The 27,897-nt window shown below is 48.3% G+C and overlaps 2 protein-coding genes across 2 annotated transcripts; both read right to left on the minus strand.

The window, feature by feature from the left end:
• Positions 1–20,395: 20,395 nt before the first annotated feature.
• On the minus strand, positions 20,396–23,009 carry LOC121676940 (MLV-related proviral Env polyprotein-like). Its single transcript, XM_042053996.1, has one exon. It carries the CDS (start codon positions 22,440–22,442, stop codon positions 20,439–20,441), a length of 2,004 nt encoding a protein of 667 aa, XP_041909930.1. The 5' UTR covers positions 22,443–23,009; the 3' UTR covers positions 20,396–20,438.
• On the minus strand, positions 22,445–27,622 carry LOC119803032 (the record flags this gene model as incomplete). Its single annotated transcript, XM_038314235.2, is given in 2 exon segments — positions 22,445–22,725; positions 23,908–27,622. Coding segments are annotated over 2 exon segments (3,996 nt in total), but the record flags the coding sequence as incomplete, so codon positions are not given.
• Positions 27,623–27,897: the final 275 nt, after the last annotated feature.

Here is a 27,897-nt window from a genome sequence, read left to right on the forward strand (position 1 = left end):
ACTCCACCACCAGGGGAACACTTAACACACTGGGAGGCCTTTGGCTCACTGGTCTCATCCCTCGAACTCACTTCTTGTTTTTCTTGGCAACTGTGCTGGCGTGTTTTGTTTCTTTCTTTACATCTCATTACGCTTTCTTTCCATGATCACAGACCGAGCAGGCTTCTCTGGCTTGTGGGTGGGCCTCACTCAAAGCGGGCCTAATTTGGAATGTGTCTTTGGACCATGGCTTTTGTGAGTTCCTTACAAAGCAGTCGTCAAAACAAACCAAAGCAGCAAGTAGTGGGCACATCTGGACGAGCAGTCTACTACTCCTCCCCCAGGGAATGGGCACACGTGGTGGAGGAGGCAAGCAAGGGCTTTAGAACCAGGAAGGGCAGATGGGATACCTAACCTTGTGTCTTGGTGCCTGTGTGACCTTGGACAGGCTACTGACCCTCCCTACAGCTATTTCCCAACACACACACACACACACACACACACACACACACACACACACACACACACACAAAGGGAATGTTATCATCTTTCTGCACTGAGCATGAAAAGTCAAAGGGGGCATAGCGTTCAGCAAATGTTAGCATTTAACATCTGCCCACGGGGAGGGCTTGGTGGGGAGTATGATTGGCTTCTGCCATTGGCACACATCTCTTTCAATTTCTCTTCGCTTTTGCCAATGAGTTAGTACCTAATCATGTCCGGCGGTTCTAACAGCCAGGCAATTGCCTTGGCTTGCTTATCCAGATGTTCCAGCACCAGCCACAGCTGATTCATGTCTCCACGCTGGGGATTTAAATGAAAATTGCCCTAGTCTTCCTTTCTAAAGAATATGTGTTAATTCTCTCAGCTCTGGGAATTGCTGGGCTTCAGACTCTCCCTCCAGGGAGAGACTTTCAGCAACGTGGCTTAGATGATAGCTCGGCTAATGTTTAGTGAACACCTGCTATGTGCTAGGCTTTATGCTCTATGCATTCACATGGTGCCTCATTCACACCATAGAAGATGTAGAAAACATTCTAGGAAAACCATACTCTTACACACACACGTGTGCACACACATCTGAATGTGTGTGTGTGTATATTATGTATATATATTTGGGAATATATATGGATAAAACTTCCCTGTCTTTCTTCTAGGCACTGTGTTTAAGATACTTATCAGAGACTATAACTTGGATAGCAGCCGATCAAGATTAGGCATCAAAGGATGGCACTATTTGGGGGATTAGAGACAGAGGGTGTTTGTCAACCAGATGAAAATATTTCAACAATTCAGTTATTTAATATTTTGACAGTTGCCCTGGCTGATCTAGATAACCTAGGTGAACATCAGCCCGGCTTTCTTCCTAAATGCCTTGTACAGTCCAGGGATGGTAATTTTCTTTTATATAAGGCAGTTGCTTTGGAGGGGAAACATGGCATGTAAGGTGTTAGGGAGAGCAAACGCCAGGTCCATGGCTTCTGGGATTTGAAGGCACACACAGGCTAGATGGGCCCATCAACCTAGTGCAATAGAGGAGCCAGCAGTTGTGATTTTGAGTCACATGGACCAATACTTGAGGCTTCCCTCTGTTTCTTATAACTGTGATGCTGGGCATGTGGCTGGGCTTGCTGGGCCTCGATTTCCTTACTTGTATCATGGTTAGCAGTTCCACCTCACCGGCTTTTACTGTATTTCATAACGAGGCACACAAGTCTCTAACATTGTTACCAGCCATTAGTACAACTGGAATATTATTTTAAAATAGCATTTCAAGTTTTCCTCATTCATGTTGCTTTCTCTCTCATCCAGTTTTCTTCCTTTGATTTTTCTGCCTTCAGTCCCATCTGTGGGGCTCAGGGTGGGGTGGGGGACCAGTGTACTAAGGAAGAAAGAAGATGTGGCAGAAGGCAGCTACTGCCAGAAAGGAAAAGGAAGAGGAGTGAGCGTTCCTCCTCTGTGGGGAAGAAAGAGTCAGGGAACACACAGGATGACGGGGGTTGGAAACACATGTTCTTGATGTGTCTCTGTCTCCCTCCTCCAAATTCTTTGGAAGGCTGAGGACAATTTACAGAAACATCTATACCATTTGGGGGGCATTTCCAGAACAATGTGGCTTGCTTCTCGTGTCTCATAATGTAGCTTGTGAGAATTCATCTTGGCACTGGCTTAGAATGGAGTAGTCTGGAAGACAGAGGGAGCGGAGCTAAGAACACTGGGCACTAAGATAGCATCCAAATCCTCTACTGCCCCAGAAATTCCTGCATGCCCCCGTGGTTGATTTCAAAAGCTGAGAAATCTTGCATTTCCAAGAAGGCAGCTATGAAGAGTATCCACTATAGGGAACTCCTAGTGGAAGCCATGAAAAAGGCTCCAATTTTTACCTTGGGTCTTACAAGGTAGCCAAGATAGATGGTAGCCCGCCCTTCCACACCTAAACCCTGGCAGGGAGGCAAGGGGAGGGAATCCTCAGCATGAGGCTGTGAGGACAGTGAGTGAGCCTATGGCTTTGCTCCCCTCTTCTCCCACATACCAGCTTGGGAAGGAAAAGAGAGAAGAGGGACTTGTCAAAGGAGAAAGTAAAAAACAGAGCCAGACATGGAACATTTTGGTGAACACAGAGACTGCTATCTTTAATCAATAATGATGCAATTTCCTCCTCCGCTGCTTCTTTAAAGGACAGCAATGTCCTCTCAAATGAGGGTTCTGATGATGCTAGAGGTACGGACACGGCAGACTGTAAGTCTGGTTTGCTCACACTGCCTGTCAGTGGTAGCAGACAACAAAGCAAGCGTGACTCCTTAGGCCTGTAATCTCAGGTCTGGCAGTGGGTGTGCAGGAGGCTGGAGAACACAGCGTGCGCACAGCACAGAGAACTCTTGGCATTTTCCACACACGGAGACTCATCATGCCTTGCTGAGGACAGTCCTGGGGGCTGGAGGGCCACTCCTATCTCCCCTCAGTCTCTTTAACTGGACCTGTTGGGATTAGTGGCTTTAACTGATGCTCTTTTCCCTCACTCTGACCACACACTGCCTTTGACTGTCTCCGGTCAAGCCCTAATAGGATCCACATCTGTTCATGCCCCACCAGGGTTCCCCCAAAGGAAAAAGAATACCTCTTTGAAGCCACGGTATTTCATGTTCTCTGAAACCCTTGCTTCCTTCCCCAGGTGCCACCAATTTCTTTTATCCTCACACGTACAGCCCATCCCCTGAGCTATCCATGTCCCCCCTTCATCAACAACCCCCCATCCTCCTTGCCTTCCTTTCCACCTTAGACCAGAGGGCCTCTCCACAGCATCAGGGCTCTCTTGCCAGCATTCTCAACACCCAGTAGAACTCCAGTGCTGGATGCTGTCTTCCACCCTGCTCTGGTGAAAGGGAGGGGTACCATGATGCACACATGGACTGATAGCAATGTTCATCTCCATGCAGGGCTGAATTATGCCCTGCGCTGCTATTTTCTCTGGGAGGGTCCCTGTCTTGCTTTGTCCACAGGGACTTGAACCGACTGGGCCAATACGAATCCAGTCTCAGCAGGAGACAAGACCCTTGGCCGCCAGAGAAAAGCAATCAAAACAAACATCTTGGGGACTGCACAGTCCTACAGACTTGTACCAGGGTCTGGCAACTTCTCCTTCCCCTCAGCAGTCATGACTGCCAGTCCACGTCCTCTGCCCTGGGCTCCATGCCTAGGACTGCCAACTCATCCCCTCCTTCCCCTCCTTCCCCTCCTTCCCCTCCTTCCCCTCCTTCCCCTCCTTCCCCTCCTTCCCAGTCCAGTGACTCGCTACACCTCCGTTTCCTCACTCATTTGTAGTGATAGTTCACTTGTATTTTAATGAAGAAAGCTTGCCTGAAGCTCAGAGAGTAAAACAGCCGCACTGGTCAGCCTTACCAACCAGGCAGTGGTCACACACACCTTTAATCCCATAGCCACGCTAGTTTGTCATAGAAACCGGGTGGTAGTGGTGCACGCTCCTAATCCCAGCACTACAGAGAATTATAAAAGGGGAGGATGGGGCTGGAGAGATGGCTCAGAGGTTAAGAGCACTGCCTGCTCTTCCAAAGGTCCTGAGTTCAATTCCCAGCAACCACATGGTGGCTCACAACCATCTGTAATGGGGTCTGGTGCCCTCTTCTGGCCTGCAGGCACACACACAGACAGAATATTGTATACATAATAAATAAATAAATATTTAAAAAAAAAAAACGGGAGGAGACAGCTCTCAGATAGTCTCATTCTGAGGTCCCTGAAGGCAGGATCACCATTTCAGACCGAGGTAGAGGTTAAGAGTCAGTGGCTGGCTGTTTTGCTTTTCTGACCTTCAGGCTGAACCCCAATTTCTGTCTCTGAGTTTTTATTAACTGTGCTATACTTATTACTGCATATTCATTGTATAAATAATGAATTAATAATATTTTCACGGAGTCATATTATATACTTTGTATTCGCACACCATTGCCCTGTTCTGTAGCCCCCTTTCCCTTCTCATGGGTCCTTTTTCTCAATACCTTCACTTTTGCTTCCAAATCATATGTGTGTACATGAATAGTTATAAAATGTAGGTTCCACATATGAGAGAAAACCTGAGGCCCATCTTTCTGAGTCCAACTTAATTCAGTTTAGCATCATGGTCTCCGGTTCCATCCATTTTTCTGCAGATGTCATAATCTCATTCTGTATGACTGAATAAAATTCCACTGTGTATGTGTACCACATCTTCTTTACACACGCACCTGCTGATGGATACCTGGGCCGATTCTATAACATGGCTACTATAAATAGCGTGCAATAAACATGGATACACAGGCATCTCGTAGATGCCTTTGGTGTCTTTCCAGGAGTAGGACAGTTGGATCAATTGTAGTTGTATTTTTAGTTAGTTTTTTTTAAAACAAAATTTTATAAAGAAATTTCATACCGATTTCCACAGTGGCTGCCTCAATCTACTCTCCTGTTCCAGCCAGGAATAAAGACCCCGTGGCCCATATCCTTAGCAGCATTTGTTACTTCCTGCTTGTAATGACAGCCATCCTGACTGGAGTGGGATTGGAATCTGTGCAGCTTCTACTTGCATGTCCCTGAGGGTTAAGGATGCCGAACATTCGTTTCCTATATTTATTGGCCATTTGCACTTCATCTTTTAAGAAGGGTCTGCTCATTTCATTTGCTCATTTATTGATTGGGTGTTTTGCCTTTAATTTTTTTTTTTGAGTTGTTTATACCTTCTAGGTAGTAATCCCCTTTGAGATGTATAGCAGGCTAAGCTAATTGTTTCCTTTGCTTTGCAGAAGCTTTTTAATTGCATTTGTCAATTCTTAAGATTATTTTCTGAACGATTGGAGTCCTGTTCAGGAAGTCCCTGCTTATGCCTAGACCTGGAGGTGCTTTCCTGCAGCGGCTTCAAAGGTACAGCTGTCTGTCAAAGTCAGGCTTTGTGGTGTCCGACCTACTGGCAGCAGCGTTACTCCCTTAACAACAACCAACCAAAAACCAGAAAAATTACAAAGAAATACCATCCTCTTTGTGTGCAAACTTCATGCTTTCCTGGGTCCCTGGGAACCCTGTGGACCGCTTCTATTCCTTTCTCAGGAGAGGCTCTGCTCTAACCACCCTCTAACCCAGCACTTTTTAGATGCATCCACACCCCTGCAGGGCCTGCGACCATGCGTCCTTTTGGGCTGGACTTCAGGTTTTTTAGTTGGTCTGGCGTGAAGCCTGGGGTTGACAGTCTATCATGATTCCAGGTGTTGCTGTTGTGTGAGCTTGGGTGTCACTCTTCAAAACTCTCTCTCTCTCTCTCTCTCCCTCTCTCTCTCTCTCTCTCTCTCATTTTTCTTTTTAAATTTTCTTTTCTTTTTCTTTCTTTCTTTTTTGGTAGTCATGGCCAGAGGCATTTGTGGTACTCTCTCCCCTGCTCTCTGTATCAGTGTTTCTTGACCTGACTTGTATATTAATATCATTGATGGGGAACTTCAGCCAATCACATTCCGTTTAGGGTGTGTCCCCCTGGGGCCACAGAAAAACAGATAAAACATCCAGGTGCCCTTGCCTCTGCCCTTTTGTTCCCTGCGCTCCTGGATCGCTGGAACCCTGGTTTTGTAAGTTTTCCTTTCTTCCGTTTATTAAAGTTGAATATTTTATATTAAGCTAGTCAGGTTAATTCTAACTACCGATCGACCACGCCCCTTCATATCACCTAGAGGCTTTTGAAACTCCAGCAAGGACCAAGTTAATGAGCCTCTCTGGGAAGGGTACTCACTCAGCGGTTGTTGGGTGGAAAAGCATCCTAGATGACACAAACAGGCCACCAGGACTGAGAAACCCAAGGCTAGCCCTTTGTTCCCAGTGTTCTAAATGCTAATATGGCTGCTATTCCTCTGACTGTTAATAACTTACAAATTTCAGACTTTAGCCTAGACTTTGGGCAGCAGCTCCATCCTTTTGTACTCAACTATACCCACCCAGACATCTGCTGTGCAGAGGCTTCACTCAGTAGACCACTCTCGAACCCATATCCTGCATCATCCTTAGCATTTCGCAACTCGGTGAAAGGTTTTTTTTCCCACCTAGTTGCTCTCCAAATTGACTTATATTTTGTTCCAGCTCAGCATTCATTCCTTATGGCTCCTGTAGCAACGTTTTATAAGATCGTAACTTAAAATAATAGAGAAATTGTTTTCACTGTCTCAGAGGAATGAGTCTGAAATAAAAATGCCAATAGAGTGTGTAACGGCCTGTTCTGTCCCTTTAACAGACAAGCCCCGCCCACTTCCCCAGGCAAGTGGATCTAAACCCCGCCCACTCCCCCCATTTCCACTGAGGCAAGCTGATCTTCCTTCCTCTTCCAGCCTGAGACCTTCTTGCTTTCCATTTCTCTCCTGAAGAGGCAGAGATGCCTCTTTCCCTTCTACCCACTTTTCCCCTTCCCCCCTCTATCTCTCTGTTTCTCTCTTTCTGCCTCTCTCTCTGCTCTTCTCCCTTCTTCCCTTTCCCCTTTCCCCTCCATAATCCACTAAATAAATATCCGCTTTCTCTGCATGGTGCATCTTTGTCTCTCACCCTTCACATGGTTCCCTGTCCGGGACTGGCTGCTTTTGTGGCCCTTGGTCTTGGGCCTGCTGCCCACTGCCGCCACTTGGGGACCTGCAGCATTTTACCGTAACAGAGAGGTTCTCCATCTGGGGATTCTTGGGAAGTAAGCTGTCTCTTCCAGCCTCAGCCAGAATTCCTTGGCTTGTAGTAACATCGCTAGAATCTCTGCTCTATATTCATTTGTTTTCTCCACCTGTGGGTGGTAAAATCTGTTTCTCTTTTATGAAGGTATTTGCAATTGTTTCTCAGGCTTGCCTAGATACTCCGTGATAATCTCCATCTATAAATATCAATAATATATAAAGGCCATGGCCTTAGGGCTTGATATCTTTGAGGGACATTATTCAGCCTTAACATGAGATCCTTCATCCCCATTCACCATCTACTATTAATATGCAAACAGTAGTTCCTAAATCACTCTGGAGCCCTGGACTTCTTTGCTATATTCAGATTTCTATTCCATTGTCTCCTGCCTGAACTCCTCGGTGTTAAAAGGAAAATGTCTTAGACTAACTCAATTTAGTAGTTATTTATTTGAGGGAAGCATATCAAAATGAAGATGATTTGTGAACTGGGAAGCTCCTAGAGCCATAGCTCCCAGAGCCTTAGAAAGCGCTGAGAACTTCAGCCAAGTGATCTTGCAGCCTTTCTAGAGAAATAAAAATGAAGCATAGAAAACAACTTACTTGTCCACATCTTAGTCAATTGACAGGTCAACTGGTTACACACAGCTTAACTATTAGCTGTTTGCAGCTTATTGGTGACAGAGTCCTCTATGTCTGTGATTGAACACTGGGTTCACTGATGTGCCCAGCTAGGTACCGTGGCCAAAACTCTGGCCTTCCACAAGCAGTGATCCTTCAGCTGGTGCCATCCTTTCCTGTCTCACTAACTGTGCTGCTTAATTTTTGTCGACTCAACAAAAACTTGAGTCACTTGGAGAGAGAGAACCTCAGTTGAAGCATTATCTTAGTCCAGCTGACTTGTAAGCATGTGTGTAGGTCATTTCCTTGCTTAATGATTTATGTGGGAGATGGGCAAGTGGCCCTGAGAAAATAAGATGAGCAAGCTATCCATGAGCAAGCCAGTAACCAGCATCCCTCTATGGACTCTGTTTGAGTTCCTGCTTCCAGGTTCCTGCTTAAGTTCCTGTCTTGGCTTGGCTAGTTTTATGTTAACTTGGACACAATCTACACTCATCGTAGAGGAAGGAGCCTCAGTTGAGAAAAATGCCTCCATAAGATCCAGCCTTAGGCAAGTCTGTAAGGCATTTTCTTAATTAATGATTCATGGGGGAGGACCCAGCCAATGGTGGGTGATGCCATTCCTGGCCTGCTGGTCCTGGGTTCTATAAGAAGGCGGGCTGAGCAAGCCACGAGGATCAAGCCAGCAAGAAGAACCCCTCGATGGCCTCTGCATTTGCTCCTGCCTCCAGGTTCCTGCCCTCTTTGAGTTCCTTCAACGATGGACTCCGATATGGAAGTGTAAGTTGAATAAAAACCCTTTGCTCCCCGAATTGTCATGGCATTTTAATCACAGCAATAACAACCCTTACTAAGACAAATCCCCTCAATGGACTGTAACTTGTAAGCTGAAACACACCCTTTCTTCCCTGTTCTAGCTGGTTTTGTGTCAACTTGACACAAGCTAGAGTCATCAGAGAGGCTGGAGCCTCAGTTGAGGAAATGCCCCGGTGAGATCCAGCTGTAAGACATTTTCTGGATTGATCAATGGGGAAGGGCCCACACAATTGTGGGTGGTGCCACCGCCAGGTTGGTGGTCCTGGGTTCTAGCTGAGAAAGCCAGGAGAAGCAATTGATGGCTTCTGCATCAGCTCCTGCTTCCAGCTTCCTGCCCTGTTTGAGTTCCTGACCCGACTTCCTGCAATACTGAACAGCACTATGGAAGTGTCAGCCAAATAAACCCTTTTTCCCCAACTTGCTTTTCAGTCTTGGTGTTTCGTTGCCGCAATAGAAACCTTAATGAAGACATTCCCCAAATTACCTTAGTCACAATTTAATCACAGCAACAGAGAAATAGCCAGGACTCTAACCTTTCCCCAAAACGATCCCACTGCTTTATGTCTTGTGATGGCTGTCTGGGTTTCACACGCTGCCATTCACCTGACTGCAGCATTGGGAGTTCCTTTCCTGCCTGGAGCCACCGCTCTACACACCCTGCCTTTTACAACAGCGTGACACCCCCATGCCCATACACGCCAGTCTCTGTGACCTCGTTTCCCCGGTGTACACTGTTTCTGTTTGGAGCATCCTTCATACCCTTGCAAGGCCCTCCCTTGGTCTCTGGGATAGGTTTCCATGGCTACCTATGCTTGCACAATGGCAGGCCTGGCCACAGGTCAGTCGTAACTGAGGTTTAATTTTCTATTTCCCAACTGGATGGCAAGCTTCAGGAGAGCCAGGCTGTGTTGGTATTTGGAAATAAAAGCAAATGTTTTTCTCTGTGTTCTCAAGCTCACATTCCAGGCATTACCACTGGTCACCAAAGTGTGGGCGGTGGTGAATTTTCCCAGTGAAGACTGCAGCAGGCACTGGCTGGGTGCTACATATCCTATTTCAGTTATGTCCTGGCTGCCCTGGGGTTCGAGGGAGACCCCAGAGGCAAGGAGTTCAGTCCCATAAGAGTTCCTGCCCACACACTTCACATTCCAAATAGTGTGGCCTATGCATTGACCAACAGACTGGATATCCGTGCTGCAGTCCCTTTGTCCTCAGGTCTGGTGAATTTGCTAGAAAGGATTGTAGAACATAAGGAAATATGTAGGCTTACCACTTACTCTTTTTTTAAATATTTATTTATTTATTATGTATACAATATTCTGTTTGTGTGTGTGTCTGCAGGCCAGAAGAGGGCACCAGACCCCATTACAGATGGTTGTGAGCCACCATGTGGTTGCTGGGAATTGAACTCAGGACCTTTGGAAGAGCAGACAGTGCTCTTAACCTCTGAGCCATCTCTCCAGCCCCACCACTTACTCTTAAGGTTGGCATAGAGGATGCAGGTGAACAAGGGCAGGGAGAGGTTCACAGGGCAAGGGAGCAAGTTTCTACACATGGTATCCTGCGGGTACCTGCATGCCTTCAGCCATCCAGACACCCCATGAACTCAGCCTTTTGAGGTTCTTAGTGAGGCTTCATGGTATAGGTAGGATTTTTTTTTTGTTTGTTTTTTTCAAGACAGGGTTTCTCTGCAGCTTTTTTAGAGCCTGTCCTGGAACTAGCTCTTGTAGACCAGGCTGGCCTCGAACTCACAGAGATCCGCCTGCCTCTGCCTCCCAAGTGCTGGGATTAAAGGCGTGCGCCACCACCGCCCAGCTATAGGTAGGATTGATGACATCATTGTCCACTAATGCTCAACATAAAATTCACTCCCTTCTTGGTCCCTGGTTCTAGGTATGTGTAGTAACGAGGCCGCTAGTTAGTTCCCAGCCCTTTAGCCCTGAAATAACCACACAGACACTGTATTATTTAAATCACTGCTTGGCCCCTTAGCTCTAGCTTTTATTGGCTAACTCTTACATCTTAATTTAACCCATTTATGTTAATCTGTGTATCACCATGTGGCTGTGGCTTACCTGTTGAAGTTCTGGAGTCTGTCTTGAGCAGGGCTACATGGCTTCTCCCTAACTCCTCCTTGTTTCTTCCAGCCATTCAGCTTAGTTCTCCCCACCTAGCTCTGTTCCCCTATAGCTCTGCTATAGGCCCAAAGCAGTTACTTTATTTATCAATGTTAATCACAGCACACAGAGGGAAATCCCACACCAGGTATGAAAAATCTAGTCCTCCATTCACATGGTTGTTTCCCTGGTAAGAAGTCTTGATTCTGAGGCCATCCAGGAACCCACCAAGAGTCACCTCATGAGGACCAAAGGTGCCAGGATCACTTAGGAAATGACAAAGGTCTTGTGAGCTCTTTGTGGGGAACCAAATATTTTTTTTTTTTTGGTTTTTCGAGACAGGGTTTCTCTGCAGCTTTAGAGCCTGTCCTGGAACTAGCTCTTGTAGACCAGGCTGGTCTCGAACTCACAGAGATCCGCCTGCCTCTGCCTCCCGAGTGCTGGGATTAAAGGCATGCGCCACCACCGCCCGGCTTGGGAACCAAATATTTAAAGAAAAAAAATTCTCCTATTTCTCTTATTTATATGGATTTTAGGAACTCCAGAACAGGAATCAAATGTATAATATAAACTAATTCTATAACACATATATCAATACAGCATATATCAACAGACCACTATACATATAATATTTAGTATAATAAATATGTAATTATATATAGGCCTTTCTATTACTTCTTATTCAACACTGAATACAGAGCATAACTCAGACTAGGGATCAAGCTGTATTTATTGGGTTGACTACAACAGACTTTTCTACAGCTCATTGCCCTTCAGGGCCCAGAGCCACCATTCTGATCATTTAGACAACACCAGAACACAACAGAAAATCAGTCCTGTTTGCAGAGGCTCAGGTACACATTTCTCCACATCACCGACAGGGCTCCCCTGGGTGTTCTCTGTCAGAAGCCAAGTGGGCATAATGCTGGTTTTCCCTGCCGGGCTGGAGAACTATCTTGCATCTGCTATAATATCCTTGCTCTGGTTCCCCTACTTATCCCACGCCCTTGAGCAGGGCTGGAGTCTACAGAACTACAGCTATAAACTCAAATGATACCATCTCAACAAGACCCAAGCATTATTCTCCTTGGAGCTCCTTGCTAATGTATTTCTGGATATCAACACTTGCATGGATGTAACAGTACACAGATCATATGGTGTTTCATAACAAGTGAATCCCAGTTATGGGTAAGGAGAAGGGGACCAGTCTACCTAATTGGTAGATCATAGGACAATAACCCTGTAGAAAACATGATGAGGGTTCCAGACCCTCTCACCCCTCATCCTTCCTTCTACTATGTCCCATGTGCCCAGATGTGTGGATGATATGTGTGTATTCACATGTGAAGCTTACAGAGTAGAGATGAGAGTACAATTTTGGATGTCAGCCTTTGATTTCCTCTTGGTTTGAGTAAGTGTCTTTTGTTTGCTGCTGTGTATATCAGGCTTGCTGGCTCATCCTGCCTCCCCAGAGGTGTGCTGGGATTACAGATGGCTGTTACTGCATCTGCCCCACATGGATCCTAGGAATCCAAACTCAGTTCATCATGCTTCTGAGGTGAGCACTTTGCCCACTGAGCCATCGACTAGGCCTTGTGTTTTGAGACAGGATTTTTCTATGATGCTCAATACGGCCTTGAACTTGTAATCCTCCTGTCTCAGCTACCAGTGCTGAGATAGTGGGTGTGCACCCCTACGCCTGAACTCATGTGTAGACCTAGAACTTGATAGAAGTGCAGAAGACCAATGAATGCGGCAGAACTGTGATACTGGAGCTCTTCTGGAGAAACTCTCAGTCGAAAGCCCTTCTGGTTTTTTACCTCCCATCCTAGTTCCTTGTCTTCCCCATTGATCTGAGAGGATCTCAGAGTCTAGTTCTTATTCTCTGCTGGAAGCTGGATAGATGTCAACTCTCCAATTCCTGGAACTTCATAGTCTTGCATTCTGCTGACCCCAGGCTTACAAAATAGGCAGGGTAATGTGATGTGTGTGTATGTGTGTGTGTGTGCTCGAGAGTACACACATAATAGGGAGTGCCTGTACCTGTGTGTACGTCAGAGCAGAGGGGTTTGATGGTTTCCCTTCATTAATTGCATCTACAAATTTTCCCCTTCCTTTACTCCTGACTAACGCCATCAACCAGGAAGATCTTCTGAGTCCAGCTCTTTATTTCACTGACTTCCCTTCCCTCTACGTCCCTCCTCTACACTGCTTTTTAGGACTCATTACCATGCATGGCTCCTCTCCTGGGCATGCCACCTTCTCTGTAAATTCCCACCCACTCTTGAAGAAGCAGGTCCAGTGCATCTTCTGCCCTAAAGCGTCTCCCATCGCAGCTGGCGGTTAGTAATTTCTTCCTTCGCACACTTTCTCATCACCGCGTTCTCTCCCCACCCAGAAGAGCACTTGCCAGATGACCTGACCAGTGCCTGCTTGCTGGTCCATCACCATTAAACTGTGAACTTGCTCACTGGATCCATTCATCTTTGGATTGCTTACAGCTGACCTAAAGCCCAGCAGATAATTGCTGCTCAACATTAATCTGCTCCAATAAAGGAAGGAGTAAAAAGAGAGAAAAAAAAAATCTCATCTATCTAGGTTGGAAAAGCCTCAGGCAAGTGAGGTGAGTGGTCCTGGGAGAATCTAACAGAGGCTCTCCTCCTCCCAGCCTCCCTGCTTGTCCTCCCGATGCTCCCACTTCTTCTGTGGTTTAATTGGGATTTGGCACTCCAGCCTCTTGGCTAGGCCCTCGGAAAAAGAGTCATCAGCAGTGAGAGCTCTCCATGTTGCCTGCTTCGCACCTACGGGGCTTGCTGAGATGCCACCTCTGCCCCCCTCACCCCTCCAGCACCTGAGCTGGAAGCCCAGGGACCCTACAAAGGACTGGATGACACACAAAAAAAGTACTTCAGAGATGGCCCTGCACCTGGCAGAACCTTAGCCCAGCAGTCTCGGAGCTTAGGAAATTAATGAAAAGGGACTCACTTGGATTTTAGGCTGGCCATCAGAGGCCCCAGTGACCCCCTGAAGCTGGCAGTATTACAGGGCTAATCTGCTGACCGCAGGAGCTCAGTTGGTATCCATTTGCTGGGCTTGCTTCTCAGGGGCAGCCAGGCCCTGGGTCCTCATGCCAAACAATGAGCTGCTGTGGGGAGGCAGCAGACACCGTAAATGCCAAGTAGGGCCTTCAGTGCCAGGATTCAAGGGAGCTACAATTCCCTGGCAGCTTACTAGACTGAACCCTTCGGGCTCCCCTCACTGATTCAAAAAGAGATCTGGAGAAAGCTGACATGCAAAGAGGCCCTTTGGAGGGATGGTTTCTTTTGGTCTATTCCAGATCTACAGGGGCCAATGTCTGCTGTTCCATCTGAAAAAACAAAACAAAACAAAACAAAACAAAACAAAACACTCGGGGCTCCCAACCAAGTTGCTGCTCACAGTAAGGACCACATCTCCGCTTCCTACCAGCTGTGCCCTGCAAGATGGCTCTTGACCAAACAAGACTGTCCGTGCTCTTGAGCAAACAGGCTGTGCCCAGGGGACCATTTCATCCCTAGCATCTTAACTCTTTGAATCTAGAGGGATTCTCTGTGGGTCTCTGCAGTTGCTGCCTGCTTCTCAGTAGAAACGTTGGGCCATGGTCCGAGGAGACAGTTCAGTATGGTGACAGACTTATAAGGGATGCTTGAGAATCTCAGTTCAATCCTCAAAGCCTATGGGGGGGGAAAAGCTAAGCATGGTGGCAAATTCTCATAATCCCAGTGGTGGGAAGGCGGAGACAGTTGGATCCCTGGGACTTGCCAGCCCTCCAGTTTAGCATACTAAGAGTTGTACGTTTCTATGCTCTGATACCATGACCAAAAGCAAGTTGTGGAGAAAAGGGTTTATTTTAGCTTACAGTTCCACATCATTGAGAGAAGTCAGGGCAGAAATGTGACTGGAGCTGGAACCTGGAGCTGATGCAGAGGGCATAGAGTAGTGTTGCTGACTGACTTGCTGGCTCATGGCTTGCTCAGCCTGCTTTCTTAAACCATACAGAACCACGGTCCAGGGCTAGCACAACCGACACTGAGTTGGACCTACACATCAATCATTAGTCAAGAAATGCCTCCATAGACTTGCCTACAGGGCAGTCCTATAGGTTCCCTGATGACCCTAGTGAGGTGGTTTGAATGAAAATGGACCCCATTATTAGGAGGTGTGGCCTTGTTGGAGTAGGTGTGGTCTTATTGGGGAAATGTGTCACTGTGGGGGTGGACTCTGAGGTTTCAGAAGCTCAAGCCAGGCCCAATGCCACGCTGTCTTCCTGCTGCCTGCCAATCTGAATGTAGAACTCTCAGCTACCTCTCCAGCACAGTGTCTGCCTGTATGCCTCCATGCTTCTTGCTATGCTGATAATGGACAAAGCCAGCCAAACAAAAAATAGCTCTGAGCTCTAGGAAAACTTTTGAGGCTTTGTTTGTTTAAACTGCTTGGCACCCATGCTTACAGGACCAGAATTTCTACAGGCATAAGGCAGACAGCTTGATTGGTTTGTTCCCAGCTGATAAAATTGGGGCTCAGAGGTCAGAATCTTCATGGAATTGTTATAATTGGACAATTAAGCACCTCCAAATAGCTGGAATTCTGACTTTAGTGGTTCCTTCTCCCCCCCCCCCCCCCCCCCTTAGCCACTACCACCATCCCTCTACCCATTCCTGTCCATCCTGCAGGTCGGCCTTCCTAAACCAGGTCATCTGCTTCTTCCCAGCTTTCAGGGTGCCCCTGTTGCTTAGAGAATGGATTTTCTGTGAATAAAATTACAACTTTATCCAAAAGTGTTTCTCTAGCATGATTGCTCAGATATTATCGCCATCGCCATCATCGCCACTTGGGAACGGATGAGAAATGCAAAAATTTGAGGGCTCCAGCTGTTTACTACTGAATGTGTATGGCATCCATCGGTGTGTGTGGGAATAAGCCCTATGGGTACTTCTGATCTTGGCTAACATTCACCTTATCCTAAATCCTGACCTACTTCAATCTTGACCTAAGATTTCTTCATCACCACCCCCACCAACTAATTCCACCTCAGGATACTTGTGGCCACAGGGCACTTGTCTGTTGTAATTGGTTGTCCATCAAGCTCCACCCTCTTCCTTTTGGCTGGTAGATCTATGTTATAAAGATGGCATTTGTGCCCACTTGACGATTCCTTTCCCTCTGTAACTAGAGGAACCTAGTTACATTCTGTCTTTTTGCTGCTCCCTCTTCCTGCTGATGGCTTCCCAGAATACAGATGTAGTGGACGACACTAATACAGCCTTTGGAGACTGTGAGTTAGTTAGCTTTCATGGGGAAGCATTACTCAAGAGAAGCAGAAAAGGCCCAGGTTCCTAGTATGCATGGAGCCAACATAGTGGCCTCGAACATCTGACTTCTAAAGAAATCCTCATCTGTACAGGCCACAGAAATTACATTTTTGTGACAAGGAGCATAAGTGTTTTTTTAACTTCAGATGTGTGCAAATATTCCATTTAAATATTCATCCAGCTTGTGTTTTAGGTCTGGCTTGTATCATGTCTTTCTCATATAATTGGTTCATTAGCAAATGACACCCCACACCGACGAGACTGGGGATATGTCTCTCTTCTGTCTCTAAGGACAAAGGCTCCAGACTTAGCATCTTTGAATCTTCGGTCTCTGAGGTAGAGCTTGGTGCTTATTAGATGCAACGTAGGGTCCTCCCCGCCCCAAAACTACGCTAGGGTTTTAGGGACCACACGGTTCAAAGTAGAAGAAACATTTACTAGGTGTGGTAGTTTGAATGGAATTGGCTCCCATAATTCCATAAAGAATGGCGCTATTAGGAGATGTGGCCTTGTTGGAGTGGGTATGGCCTTGCTGGAGGAAGTGTGTCCCTGTGGTGGTGGACTTTGAGGTTTCCTACGCTCAGGATACCATCCCGTGTCTCAGTCTGTTCCTGTTGCCTGCGAGATGTAGCCCTCCCGGCTTTCACTCCAGTACTGTGTCTGCCTGCATGCTGCCTTGCTCACTGGCATGATGGATTGAAGCTCTGAATCTGTAATCCCGCCCCAATGAACTGTTTTCTTTATAAGTGTTTGCCATGGTCCGGGTGTCTCTTCACAACAATAGAAACCCTAACTAAGACACTGAGTTATCTTCTGCATGAGACCTTGGTGGGTATTTTCCCCATCAATGGTTTCCTTCTTCCCACCCCCCAGCAACAGTGGGCTGTCCCCTCACTGCATGGCAGGCTTTTTTTGAAAGGAGGCTAATTCACCTTCTTACCACAGACTAGCTGATCACTGAGGTGAGTGGGGTTCAAACCCTAAAGCAGCATCTCTCAACCTGTGGATCAGGACCCCTTTAGGGAGTCACATATCAGGTAGCCTATATATCAGATATTTATATTATGATTTATAACAGTAGCAGAATTACAGTTATGAAGTAAAAATGAAATAATTTTGTGGTTGAAGGTCACTATAACATGAACTGTATTAAATACTTACAGTATCAGAAGACAGAGAACCTCTGCACTACAGGACACTTTATGTTTTTGTTTTGGTTTGTTTTGATTTTTAGGACAGGGTGTCTTTGTGTTGCCTTGGCTGTCCTGGAACTCTCTCTTTTGACCAGGCTGGCCTCGAACTCACAGAGATCTGCCTGTCCGTGCCTCCAGCGTACTGGGATCAAAGGCCTGTGCCACCACCACCAGTCAGAGACATTTTAATAAACAAACAAAATCCAGTTTAAACTGGTTTAACTAGTAAGGGGGAAGAGATTAACTCCTAAAACTCAAACCTTCTGTGTGTGAGCTAGCTTGAGACAGGTTTACTCTTAGGCGGTTCCCTTAACAATCACCAGAATGCCCACATCCACTGTAATTTAAACAAAGTAGGTTCATGAATACCCCTCAGCCTTTTGCAGTGCTGATAAGAATAGTATGCACAGGGGGGAGGGCCAGGCAAGTGTAGACACAGGCATATAGGCAACTACTCACATTGTTCTCCATCCATGTACAGGTGCCTGGCATGTCAAAACTCCACATCTGTTTTTGGATTTGATGGAAAGGAAAGAGGCCACTGCAGGGCCTGGAGGTAGATCTGGTCATCTAGGCCTTGGTCTAGAGCAGGAGGCCTAGGCTTCTTGTGGGCCTGTCTCCCAAGTCCCCTTGCCTCTCATCTTTTGGCAGACTGTATGATTGAAGGCAGTTCAGCAATGGGCCCTCTAAAGGGGAGAACACGATTGCTTATCTTGCTACTTTCAGTCACAGATACAGTAGAGAGGTTCTGTGGGCTGGATCCAGGTGTCTCTCACCACTGAGTTCCTGTCACCACCCTAGAGCCTGGCCTGCAGTAAGAGCTCAGTATAGATTCACAAGATGCTGAGTGAACAAAGCCAAAGGCCTCCTCCTGTCCACGGCACCCACGGCTTCACAGAATTCCTCTTACACATTGTCTCTGCCCATGGTGAGGGATCTGTCTACTTGTCACAGATGGAGCTCCTGCTAATGCCAGGGTTTCGGGCAAGTGGGGCTTGGTTCTCTTTCTCATTTAGGACAGCATGACTCAAAACTGAACACGTAATTCAAGTGAGGTCACAGGAAAGCCAAGACCCCTGTGAACTCTCATCCTCAGATGTTTGGGACAGTCAATTGAGGAGCGTGCATTACAGCCTACCTTCTAGAATTTCAGATCTTGGCATTAGCCTGGGATCACATCAGAGGGGTAGAGTTCACCCAGTCACCACAAAATACTCTGTTTTTGTCTAATTTGCTATGGCGAGTCACCATCCATGCAGAGGAAAAGAACCCTACATTTTACGGCTCAAAATAGCCCTGCCTGTCTCTCCTCCTCTCTCCACAATCAGCAAGGGCCAGCCCTATGTTCCTCATGCTGTCTCCTGGCAGAGCCTTCTCTGAAGGAGAATGTTACTGTCCCTGTAATGAGAACAAAAATGTGTGCCACCTCCTGCCTCTGAGAGATAGCACCACATTTTCTGAAACGCTAGCCTTGACCTGCGGTAATGGTTGTCCTCAGATGATGGCCGCTCCAGATAACTGGGTCCAGGGCTCTGGGAAAGCTACAAAACCACGCTGAATGAGGCCACTCAGGAAATGGGCCTGATCTGGTATTTTAATCCTTGTAGGAAATTATTTGAATCAGCGTGAAGCTCATTCAGGAAAGCTATAATACACACAGGCAACTCTATGTCCGCAAAGACATTCCAGGGACTACTGGAACCCACAGGATAGAATTTATGTTTGCTTGACTTGTGTTTATGTATGTGTGGGGTATTCATGTATATGTGTTCATGTGTGTGTGTGTGTGTGTGTGTGTGTGTGTATGTGTGTGTGTGTGTGTGTGTGTGTATTTGTATGCACGCTTTTATGGCAAGCACTTCACTGACAGCTCTTTCTCCAGCTCCGTGATTGGCTATTGATTCAAATCTTGTCTCTATTTGCCAATTGCTTTTGAAGAGCAAGCTAGTTCTAAGTTTTATAGGTTCTGTGAAGACTACCAAGTACAAGAGATGCAATTCCTCATTGGCCCTCTATTCTTATGCGATTCTAGAGCGGATCAAGATGACAATTAAATCCAATCTTCTCAGGAGGCTTCCCTTTCCATGAGAAGGTTATGAAACAGACAAAGTGGACTCTTCTTATTTGTTTGTCTTTACAGAGGATAGCCTATCTGAATGGCTCACCCTTTGTGCTGCCTAGTTTCATGTCTACTTGACACAGACTAGTGTCATCTTAAGGGAGGGGATCTCAATTGAGAAAATGCCCGCATAAGACCCATCTATAGGACATTTTCTTAATTCATGATTAATGTGGGAGGACCCAGCCCATTGTGGGCCGAGTCACCCCTGGGTTGATGATCTTGGGTTCTGTAAGAAAGCAGACTCAGCAAGCCAGTAAGCAGCACCCTTCCATGGTCTCTGCGTTAGCTTCTGCCTCCATGTTCTCTGTCCTATTTGAGTTCCTGTTCCAAGTTCCTTCAATGAAGGATCATGACATGGCAGTGTAAGCCAAACAAACTCTTTTCTCCATAAGTTTCTTTGGTCAGGGTGTTTCATCACTAGGACATCATCAAATATTAAAGGATGTTTTTTAAGTCTTTATATTCCCGTTTTCATTAAGTAGTTCTGAAAGACCCCCGAATTGGGTTGTCTTCCAGTCTGAGAAGACCCTCCCAAGGAACAGCGAGACCACTCTTCGGATGCAACAAGCAAGAGGCTTTATTCAGATACACAGGTACCTGGGGCGACTTAGTCTCTCGGAGGACTAGCGCGCCTTTAGGCTGGAGCAGTGGGTTTTTATAGGGTCGGTGAGCAAAAGCGCGGGTACAGAAGCGAGAAGCAGCGTTGATTGGTTAGTTTGAATGGGGCGGGGGTTCAAGTCGGGGCACCTGGAGACAGTTGTGGGGGAGTCTGGAAACAGCTACGGGGCGTTCCAAGTAACCAGATGTTAGTGCTGACTTAGCCATATCTCGGGTACCAACTGTCTCTGTCCCCGGGCTAGGGCCCAGATGTCCAACCACAGATATCCTGCTTGGCCCCTCATTGCCCTTGTTTCTCTGAACTGAACTTTAACTAATCTTCCCTGTCCTTTGTGCTGGTAAAATTTCATGCCTTGCAAAATGGCGTTACTGCTGCTATTATTGAATGGGGGTCTTTCATTCCCCCCTTTTTCTTTGAACTGAATAAAATCTTTTATTTAGCTGACTCGGTTTCCTGCATTTTCAGGGTCGAATTGCTTAAGTTGGTGGTATTGTTGGGTCAAGACCAAGGCTTGTATGACTGCCATCCTGTCCTTCATGAACTGAACCAAACGGTTGAGGATACAAGGCCCAAACAGCAAGATTAATAGTATAATCATGAGGGGTCCCATTATGGACGAGACTAGGGTGGTTAACCATGGAGATCTATTGAACCAACCCTCGAACCAACCTTGTTGTGATTCAAATAACTGCTGTCTTTGCTTGATTCGTTCCCTGAGTTTTGCCATATTGTCCCTGACAACACCTGTGTGATCAGCATAGAAGCAACATTCCTCTTTTAGGGCTGCGCAAAGCCCCCCCTGCTGTAGGAATAGAACATCCAACCCCCGTCTGTTCTGAAGGACCACTTCGGATAAGGAGGTCAAGGACTTTTCTAAGGCACTGACTGATTCTTCCAAAGCCCTGATATCGGTGTGCATGACTGCCTGTAATTGCTGGAACTGTTGGGTCTCAACCAGCGCAGCGGCCCCTGTTCCTACTCCCGCAGCTATTCCCCCCACGGTTAGTCCTCCCAGCATGAGGGCCAGTGTGAGGGACACTGGCTCTCGTTTAATTCGTGGTCTCTCTTCAAATTGCTCATAAACATATGAGGGGGTATGATAGGTCACTCTGGGCCATAGCTCTATTAACACGCAATAATCAGAAGCTGCATTAAGGACCGTAAGGGAAACACAGGGAGTGAGACCCGTACTGCATGCCCAGTAGGTCCCGTTGGGTGCCACCAGATATCCAGTGGAGTTAGTCTGAAGTGGATGGGTACCATTGCACAGTGACTTATGAGTTTGAGGGACCGTTCCTATACAGGTCCCTCGACCCGACACCTCTGACAGGGTAAGTTTATGTTGGGAAGGGGATGCACAATAGGTCGTGGCCTCAGTTTGGTTGGTATAATTGCCAATTATAGCCACTCCCTCATAGTATGGGGGCCTGGAAACCAGACATAACCAGCATTCTTCGGTTAAGTTCGGGCTGGTGTAGTTAAGGGTCGAATATGCCCCCTGGATTAGATTGAGGAGTCTGTCCCCTGTACCCGGAGGAGTTGGTCCTGCTGGGGTGTCATTGTGCGTGGGTGGGACCATGGTGGTGGAGGGATTGTGGGCAGGAGCTGGTCTGGGTCTGGGAGGGGGTGCCGGCTGAGAAGGGGGCTTCTGTTCTGACACGACCGGGTTTGGCCCGACAAGTACTGTTGGTGAGGCAGAGGTCACTTGCCTCGTTAGGGAGAACATAGTGATGGGGTCATATCCCGAGCGATAGAGGCGCAGTCCCCAGGACTTGGGACCATCCCAGATTGCTGCTTTACCTTGGGCGGTAAAATCGAGAACTAGAGGATTGCATCTGCCCCCTAGGGTGGCCCCTGGAACCTTTTTAGACGAGGAGTCATAACAGGGGCCACACCAGTCCTTGGGTTTGCCATCGGTAGACGTGCATACCCAAGGTCCTGCACCCGTAAAACCAGGGGTGGTTCCTCGCTTGAGGGTGATTAGGTCCCAGGATGAGGACGGCTTCCAATAGGCATCTCCTGTGGTTTCGCAGCCCCATTGGGCACAGTACCCATCTGCGGGCCCCCCGCATTCCTTCCTAAAATTTTGACCTGGGCACACATAGAAATCCCTGGCTCTTGTCCCATGCCGTCCCCCGGGGTGGTGGCAGCCATACCCGGGGAATGGCTCCTGGTCTGATGGATTCCATGAGTCCCCCACTAGGTCACAGAGGTCAAAGTATAGGGTTGGGAAAGCATCCTTTGTAGTCCCCAACATGGAGGTGGAATTGACAACCTGCCCTGTCATAAGGTTAGTGACTTTCCAAGTTATATTATAAATAGTATGAGGGCTCCTGGCCATCCCCCCTTTTTCTAGTCCTAGCAGGGCCCATAAGATGATTAGCGGGGCTCCCGAGTGAGTCTTATCTTTAGAGGGTTTTGAGAACGCTGAACCTTCCATGATGATGTTGATGTTTCCTCGTCCGATCGGGCTGCTTTTACGTGGGAGGCGTGGACCCAAGCCGCAATGCCGTCGACCTTGAGAGCAGTGGGAGTGGTCAGCAGTACGGTGTAGGGTCCCTTCCAGCGGGGTTCCAAGTTCTTTGTCTGATGCCGGCGGACCCAGACTGCGTCACCAATTTGGTAGTTGTGGGGTATCACTGGTCTGTCCAGCTGGTCTCTGTAAGCGGCAGCCAGTGGTTTCCAAACTTCCCTCTGTACGGCCTGGAGTGCCTGTAAGTGAGCTTGCAGAGAGGGACTGTTAGTAAAGTCTGAAATATTGGAGTCAAAAAAATTAATGAGGGGCGGGGGCGCCCCATATATTATCTCAAAGGGAGTAAGTCCATGTGGTCCTGGAGTGTTGCGGGCACGGTAGAGGGCTAGGGGTAGTAGGAGTACCCAATCTCTAGTGCCAGTTGCAAGCGTTAATTTAGTCAAAGTCTCCTTAATTGTTCTATTCATCCTTTCTACCTGTCCTGAACTCTGGGGTCGGTAAGTGCAATGTAATTTCCAATTAATCCCCAAGAGCTTGGCCACCAACTGACTTACCTGGGAGACGAAGGCGGGCCCATTATCGGTTCCCAGTGCCTGGGGCATGCCGTACCTGGGGAAAATCTCTTCCAGCAGCTTTTTGGTCACTATCTTGGCTGTTTCATATTTAGTCGGGAAGGCTTCTACCCATCCGGAGAAGGTGTCCACAAACACCAACAGATATTTGTATCCATATTGCCCAGGCTTTATTTCAGTAAAGTCAATTTCCCAATGGGTACCTGGTCGGTGTCCTCGCATCCGGATTCCTGTCCCGAATTTAGATTTTCCGGCATTGACCTGAGCGCATGCCTTACAGGCGTCTGCTACCTGCTGTAGGATTTTGTCTCTGCCTAGCAAATAATGGAAGCTTTCTTCTCTATCTAGGAGAGTCTTCATTTTCCGAGGGCCAAGGTGAGTTAGCTTGTGTAAATAGTCTATCAGTTCGAAGGTCTGTTTTGTGGGCACCACAGATTTGCCTTGGAAGACCCAATGCCCTTTGACCGAATCCTGAGAAGCCCCCAGTCTTTTTAGTATCTCCGTGTCCTCTCTAGTATAATGGAAGGGGCAGTGTAAAGGAGGGGCCTTGGTATCTTCTGGGGCAATCGTGAGGATTTGTGAGGTACCCGGCGGTATGCCCATGGCAGCCTCCCGTGCGGCCCTGTCAGCCATTCGGTTGCCTCGGGCCTCGGGGCTATCCCCTTTCTGGTGTCCTGGGCAGTGGATTATACTGAGTCTTTGGGGTAAAAACAGGGCTTTTAGTAAGGCCAAAATCTCGTTCCTGTTTTTAATTTCTTTGCCCTCGGATGTTAGCAGTCCCCGCCTCCGATAAATTTCCCCGTGGATATGGGCGGTGGCAAAAGCGTACCGGCTATCGGTATAGACATTAAGCTTCTTACCTTCTGCCAGCCTGAGCGCCTGGGTGAGTGCTATGAGTTCAGCCCGCTGGGCCGAGGTCCCGGTTGGAAGGGTTTCTGCCCAGATTACCTCGGTCTCGGTGGTTACTGCAGCCCCAGCTCTCCGCTGACCATCCTGCAGAAAACTGCTCCCGTCTGTATACCAGGTGAAGTCAGCGTTCTGGAGGGGTTGATCCGTCAGGTCCGGTCTGGTCCCGTGCATTTCCGCAAGGATCTCGAGGCAATCGTGTTTCGCCCCTCCCTCCGGCAAAGGGAGCAGGGTTGCAGGGTTTAGGGTTACCACAGGTCCGAAGTGCACCCGGTCCGTATCCAGGAGCATGGCTTGGTAGTGGGTCATGCGGGCATTAGAGAGCCAACGGTCTGGAGGCTGCTTAACCAAGGCCTCCACCGCATGTGGTGCCAGGATGGTCAATGGCTGGCCCAGAGTTAATTTTCCCGCGTCCTTGGTGAGGACTGCAATCGCCGCTACCATTCGCAGGCAGGGCGGCCATCCTGAAGCCACTGGGTCGAGCTTCTTCGAGAGATAAGCTACAGGACGTCTCCAAGGACCCAGTTTTTGAGTTAGGACCCCTTTTGCGTAACCCTGTTTTTCGTCCACAAACAGTTCAAATGGCTTAGTTAGGTCTGGGAGTCCCAATGCGGGAGCGGTGAGTAAGGCCCGCTTTATTTCCTGATATGCCTTCTGTTGGTCCTCGCCCCACCTGAACAGAGTCCCTGATTTGGTGAGTGGGTATAAAGGGGCTGCTATTTCAGCAAATCCTGGAATCCATAGGCGACAGAACCCTGCTGTCCCCAGGAACTCCCTCAGCTGCCGAGGGGTCCCAGGTACAGGCATGTTCATAACTGTCGCTTTCCTGGCCTCAGTCAGCCATCTTTGCCCTTCTTTGATTTGGTACCCCAGATAAGTGACCTGCTTTTGGCAAATTTGAGCCTTTTTGGCGGAGGCTTTATAGCCCAGGTTCCCTAGGGTCAATAGTAAGGCCTTGGTGCCTTCTTTACATTCCTGTTCTGAGGTAGCCGCCAGTAGGAGGTCATCCACATATTGGAGCAAAATCAGGGTAGGGTGTTGAATCCTGAAATCGGCCAGATCCCTATGCAGCGCCTCATCGAACAGGGTAGGGCTGTTTTTGAACCCTTGTGGGAGCCGGGTCCAAGTTAGTTGTCCCGAAATCCCCAATTCTGGGTCCTTCCATTCGAAGGCAAATATAGGCTGACTTTCTGGGTGAAGTCTCAGGCAAAAGAATGCATCTTTTAAGTCCAATACTGAGTACCAATTATGAGACGGGGAAAGCCCATTTAACAAATTGTAGGGGTTAGGCACGGTGGGATGTATGTCTTCTACCCGTTTGTTAACTTCTCTGAGGTCCTGGACTGGCCGATAGTCCCCAGTTCCCGGCTTTTTGACAGGTAATAGGGGAGTATTCCAGGGGGACTGACAGGGTGTTAGTATCCCTTGGTCCAGGAGTCTCCGTATGTGGGGTCTGATTCCCGTCTTAGCTTCAAGCGACATGGGATATTGTTTGATTGAGACAGGGGTAGCAGTCGCTTTTAGCGATATAATCAAGGGGGCTTGTTGAGTGGCCAATCCCATACCCCCAGTCTCTGCCCATGCTTGGGGAAATTTAGACAGCCAAAAAGTCTCTAGTGCGGTTTTGGGGTCTCTAGGTGGCTCATGGAGCCGATATTCATCTTCCAAATTTAGGGTTAACACATGCAGGGGCTGTCCTTGTGGCCCCACAATTCGCACCCCCGAATTTTCAAAGTATATTTGGGCCTTTAATTTAGTCAGCAGGTCTCTTCCCAGTAATGGGTATGGGCAATCCGGGACATGGAGAAAAGAATGAGTCACCTTACCAGTAGCCAGATGTACCTTGCGGTCGGTTGTCCATCGATATCTTCTTCCCCCGGTAGCCCCCTGGACCCAAGCGGATTTATCGCTCAGGGGTCCGGGGTTTTGGGTCAACACAGAGTGTTGAGCCCCAGTGTCCACCAGGAAGGTGACTGGCTGCCCCCCCCCGACGTCAAGAGTTATCCTGGGCTCAGGGGGGGGCTCCTGACCCTGACCCCCCTAGTCTTCCAAGGTTAGGAGGGAGGTCTGGGGTCGTGGCTTCCGGGGCCCCTTCGGTCTTTTGGGGCAGTCTTTGACCCAATGTCCTTTCTCCTTGCAGTATGCACATTGATCTTTCTCTACCTGGGGCCCCCTTCGGTCTCCCTCCTGTCTACCCTGTCTTTGACTGGAAACTACGGTGGCCAAGAGTTTGCTCATTTCCTTATGTCTCTTGCGGTCCCTTTCTTTTTCTTTTTCCTCAGCTTCCGTTCTGCGACGGTCCTCTCTTTCCTCTGCCTCCTTTCTAAGACGATCCTCCCTCTCTTCTGGAGTCTCTCGTTTATTAAAGATTCTTTCTGCCTCCTTTAGTAGGTCCCTGAGCGAACTCTCCCTTAAGTTTTCTAGGCGCTCGAGTCTGCGTTTGATATCTGGAGCAGATTGCCAAATGAAAGACATAGCTACGCTAGTTTCTTGCCCTGGATCTTCTGGGTCATACGGGGTGTATCTACGATAGGCTTCTTTGAGCCGCTCTAAGAACGCTGAGGGAGTTTCTCCCGGTCCCTGCAGTACCTGTTTAACTTTCGCCAAATTGGTGGGGCGTCGGCCCGCCCCATGGAGACCCGCTATGAGCAACTGGCGATAGAGGATTAGGTGATTCCTACCTTCCTGTGTGGTGAAGTCCCAATTGGGACGTTCGAGGGGAAAGGCGGCGTCTATCTCATTAGGCAGCTGGGTGGGACGTCCGTCTGCTCCCCGAACCGCCTTTCGAGCCTCCAGGAGGACTCTCTGCTTCTCCTCCGAAGTCAGCAAAGTCTGCAGTAATTGTTGGCAATCATCCCAGGTGGGCTGATGAGTAATCAGGACCGACTCAATTAGAGCAGTCAGCCTAACTGGGTCTTCAGAAAAAGAGGGATTGTTATTTTTCCAGTTATATAGGTCGGAGGAGGAGAACGGCCAGTATTGTAGTTGGCCATTTCCTCCGGTCCGGAGAGGGAATGCCTGAGAGGAAGTAGAATCCGCGGCCAGCTGCTGGTCTCGCCGTCCCCTTAAGCGGGCTGCCATGGGGGACGGGGCAGCGGGAGATGGCGCGGCAGGCCCCTCGTTTTCATCGGTCGAGTCGGCCACCTGAGGCGGGAGGGCCTGTTCTCGGTAGGGAGGGGGGTCCTCCGTGAGGAGGTCTACCAATAGGTCATCCCCCGCGGGCAGAACCTGCGGAGGGGGAGGTTTGGTTTTTGAAGGGTCAGTAAGGGTTGGATATAGAGACGAGCGGATTGGGGGTCCTGCTGGAGAGGAGGAGACTGGAGGGGGTAAGGTGGGAGCAGATGGAGGAAGTAGGGGTTTGGGAGGGACAAAAGGCTTAGCCCAGGGTGGTGGATCGTAAGCCATTGCCTCCCAGGTCACGATATAGGCCACCTGGTCTGGGTGCCCATGAGGGCCGGGGTCCATCACTTTGGCTTTGACCTGCGAGATAATATTAAGGTCGAATGTACCATCCCTTGGCCAGCCCACATTAAATGTGGGCCATTCAGATGAACAGAAAGTAACCCAACGCTTCTTCCGGACTTCCACAGACTGGTTGTTCGCAATGTCCTGGACGTCCCTCCAGTGCTGTAAAGTCAGACTCAAAGGGGTAGTTAAGGACTGTCCCATATTTTCAAACACGGACACAGACAATACCAGACAAAAAAACAAAAAACCAATGACAAAACACCAAAATCGCGCAGCGCGGCTTCGGCGTAAAACCGAAAGCAAAGCCTGAGTTGGAGATAGCGAGAGTCCGGATCTCTCTACTCCCAGAAGAACCACATACCCTTCTGACTGCGGAGGAGCTCCAAACAGTCCGATCCGGGTAGGGTTCACAGAAAACAGACGGGTCCCGAATTGGACCCCAGATGCCCCCGGGACGTCTCCCAGGGCTGCGGTCG

Source organism: Arvicola amphibius, chromosome 12, assembly GCF_903992535.2.
Source record: "Arvicola amphibius chromosome 12, mArvAmp1.2, whole genome shotgun sequence".
Classification (NCBI taxonomy): domain Eukaryota; kingdom Metazoa; phylum Chordata; class Mammalia; order Rodentia; family Cricetidae; genus Arvicola; species Arvicola amphibius.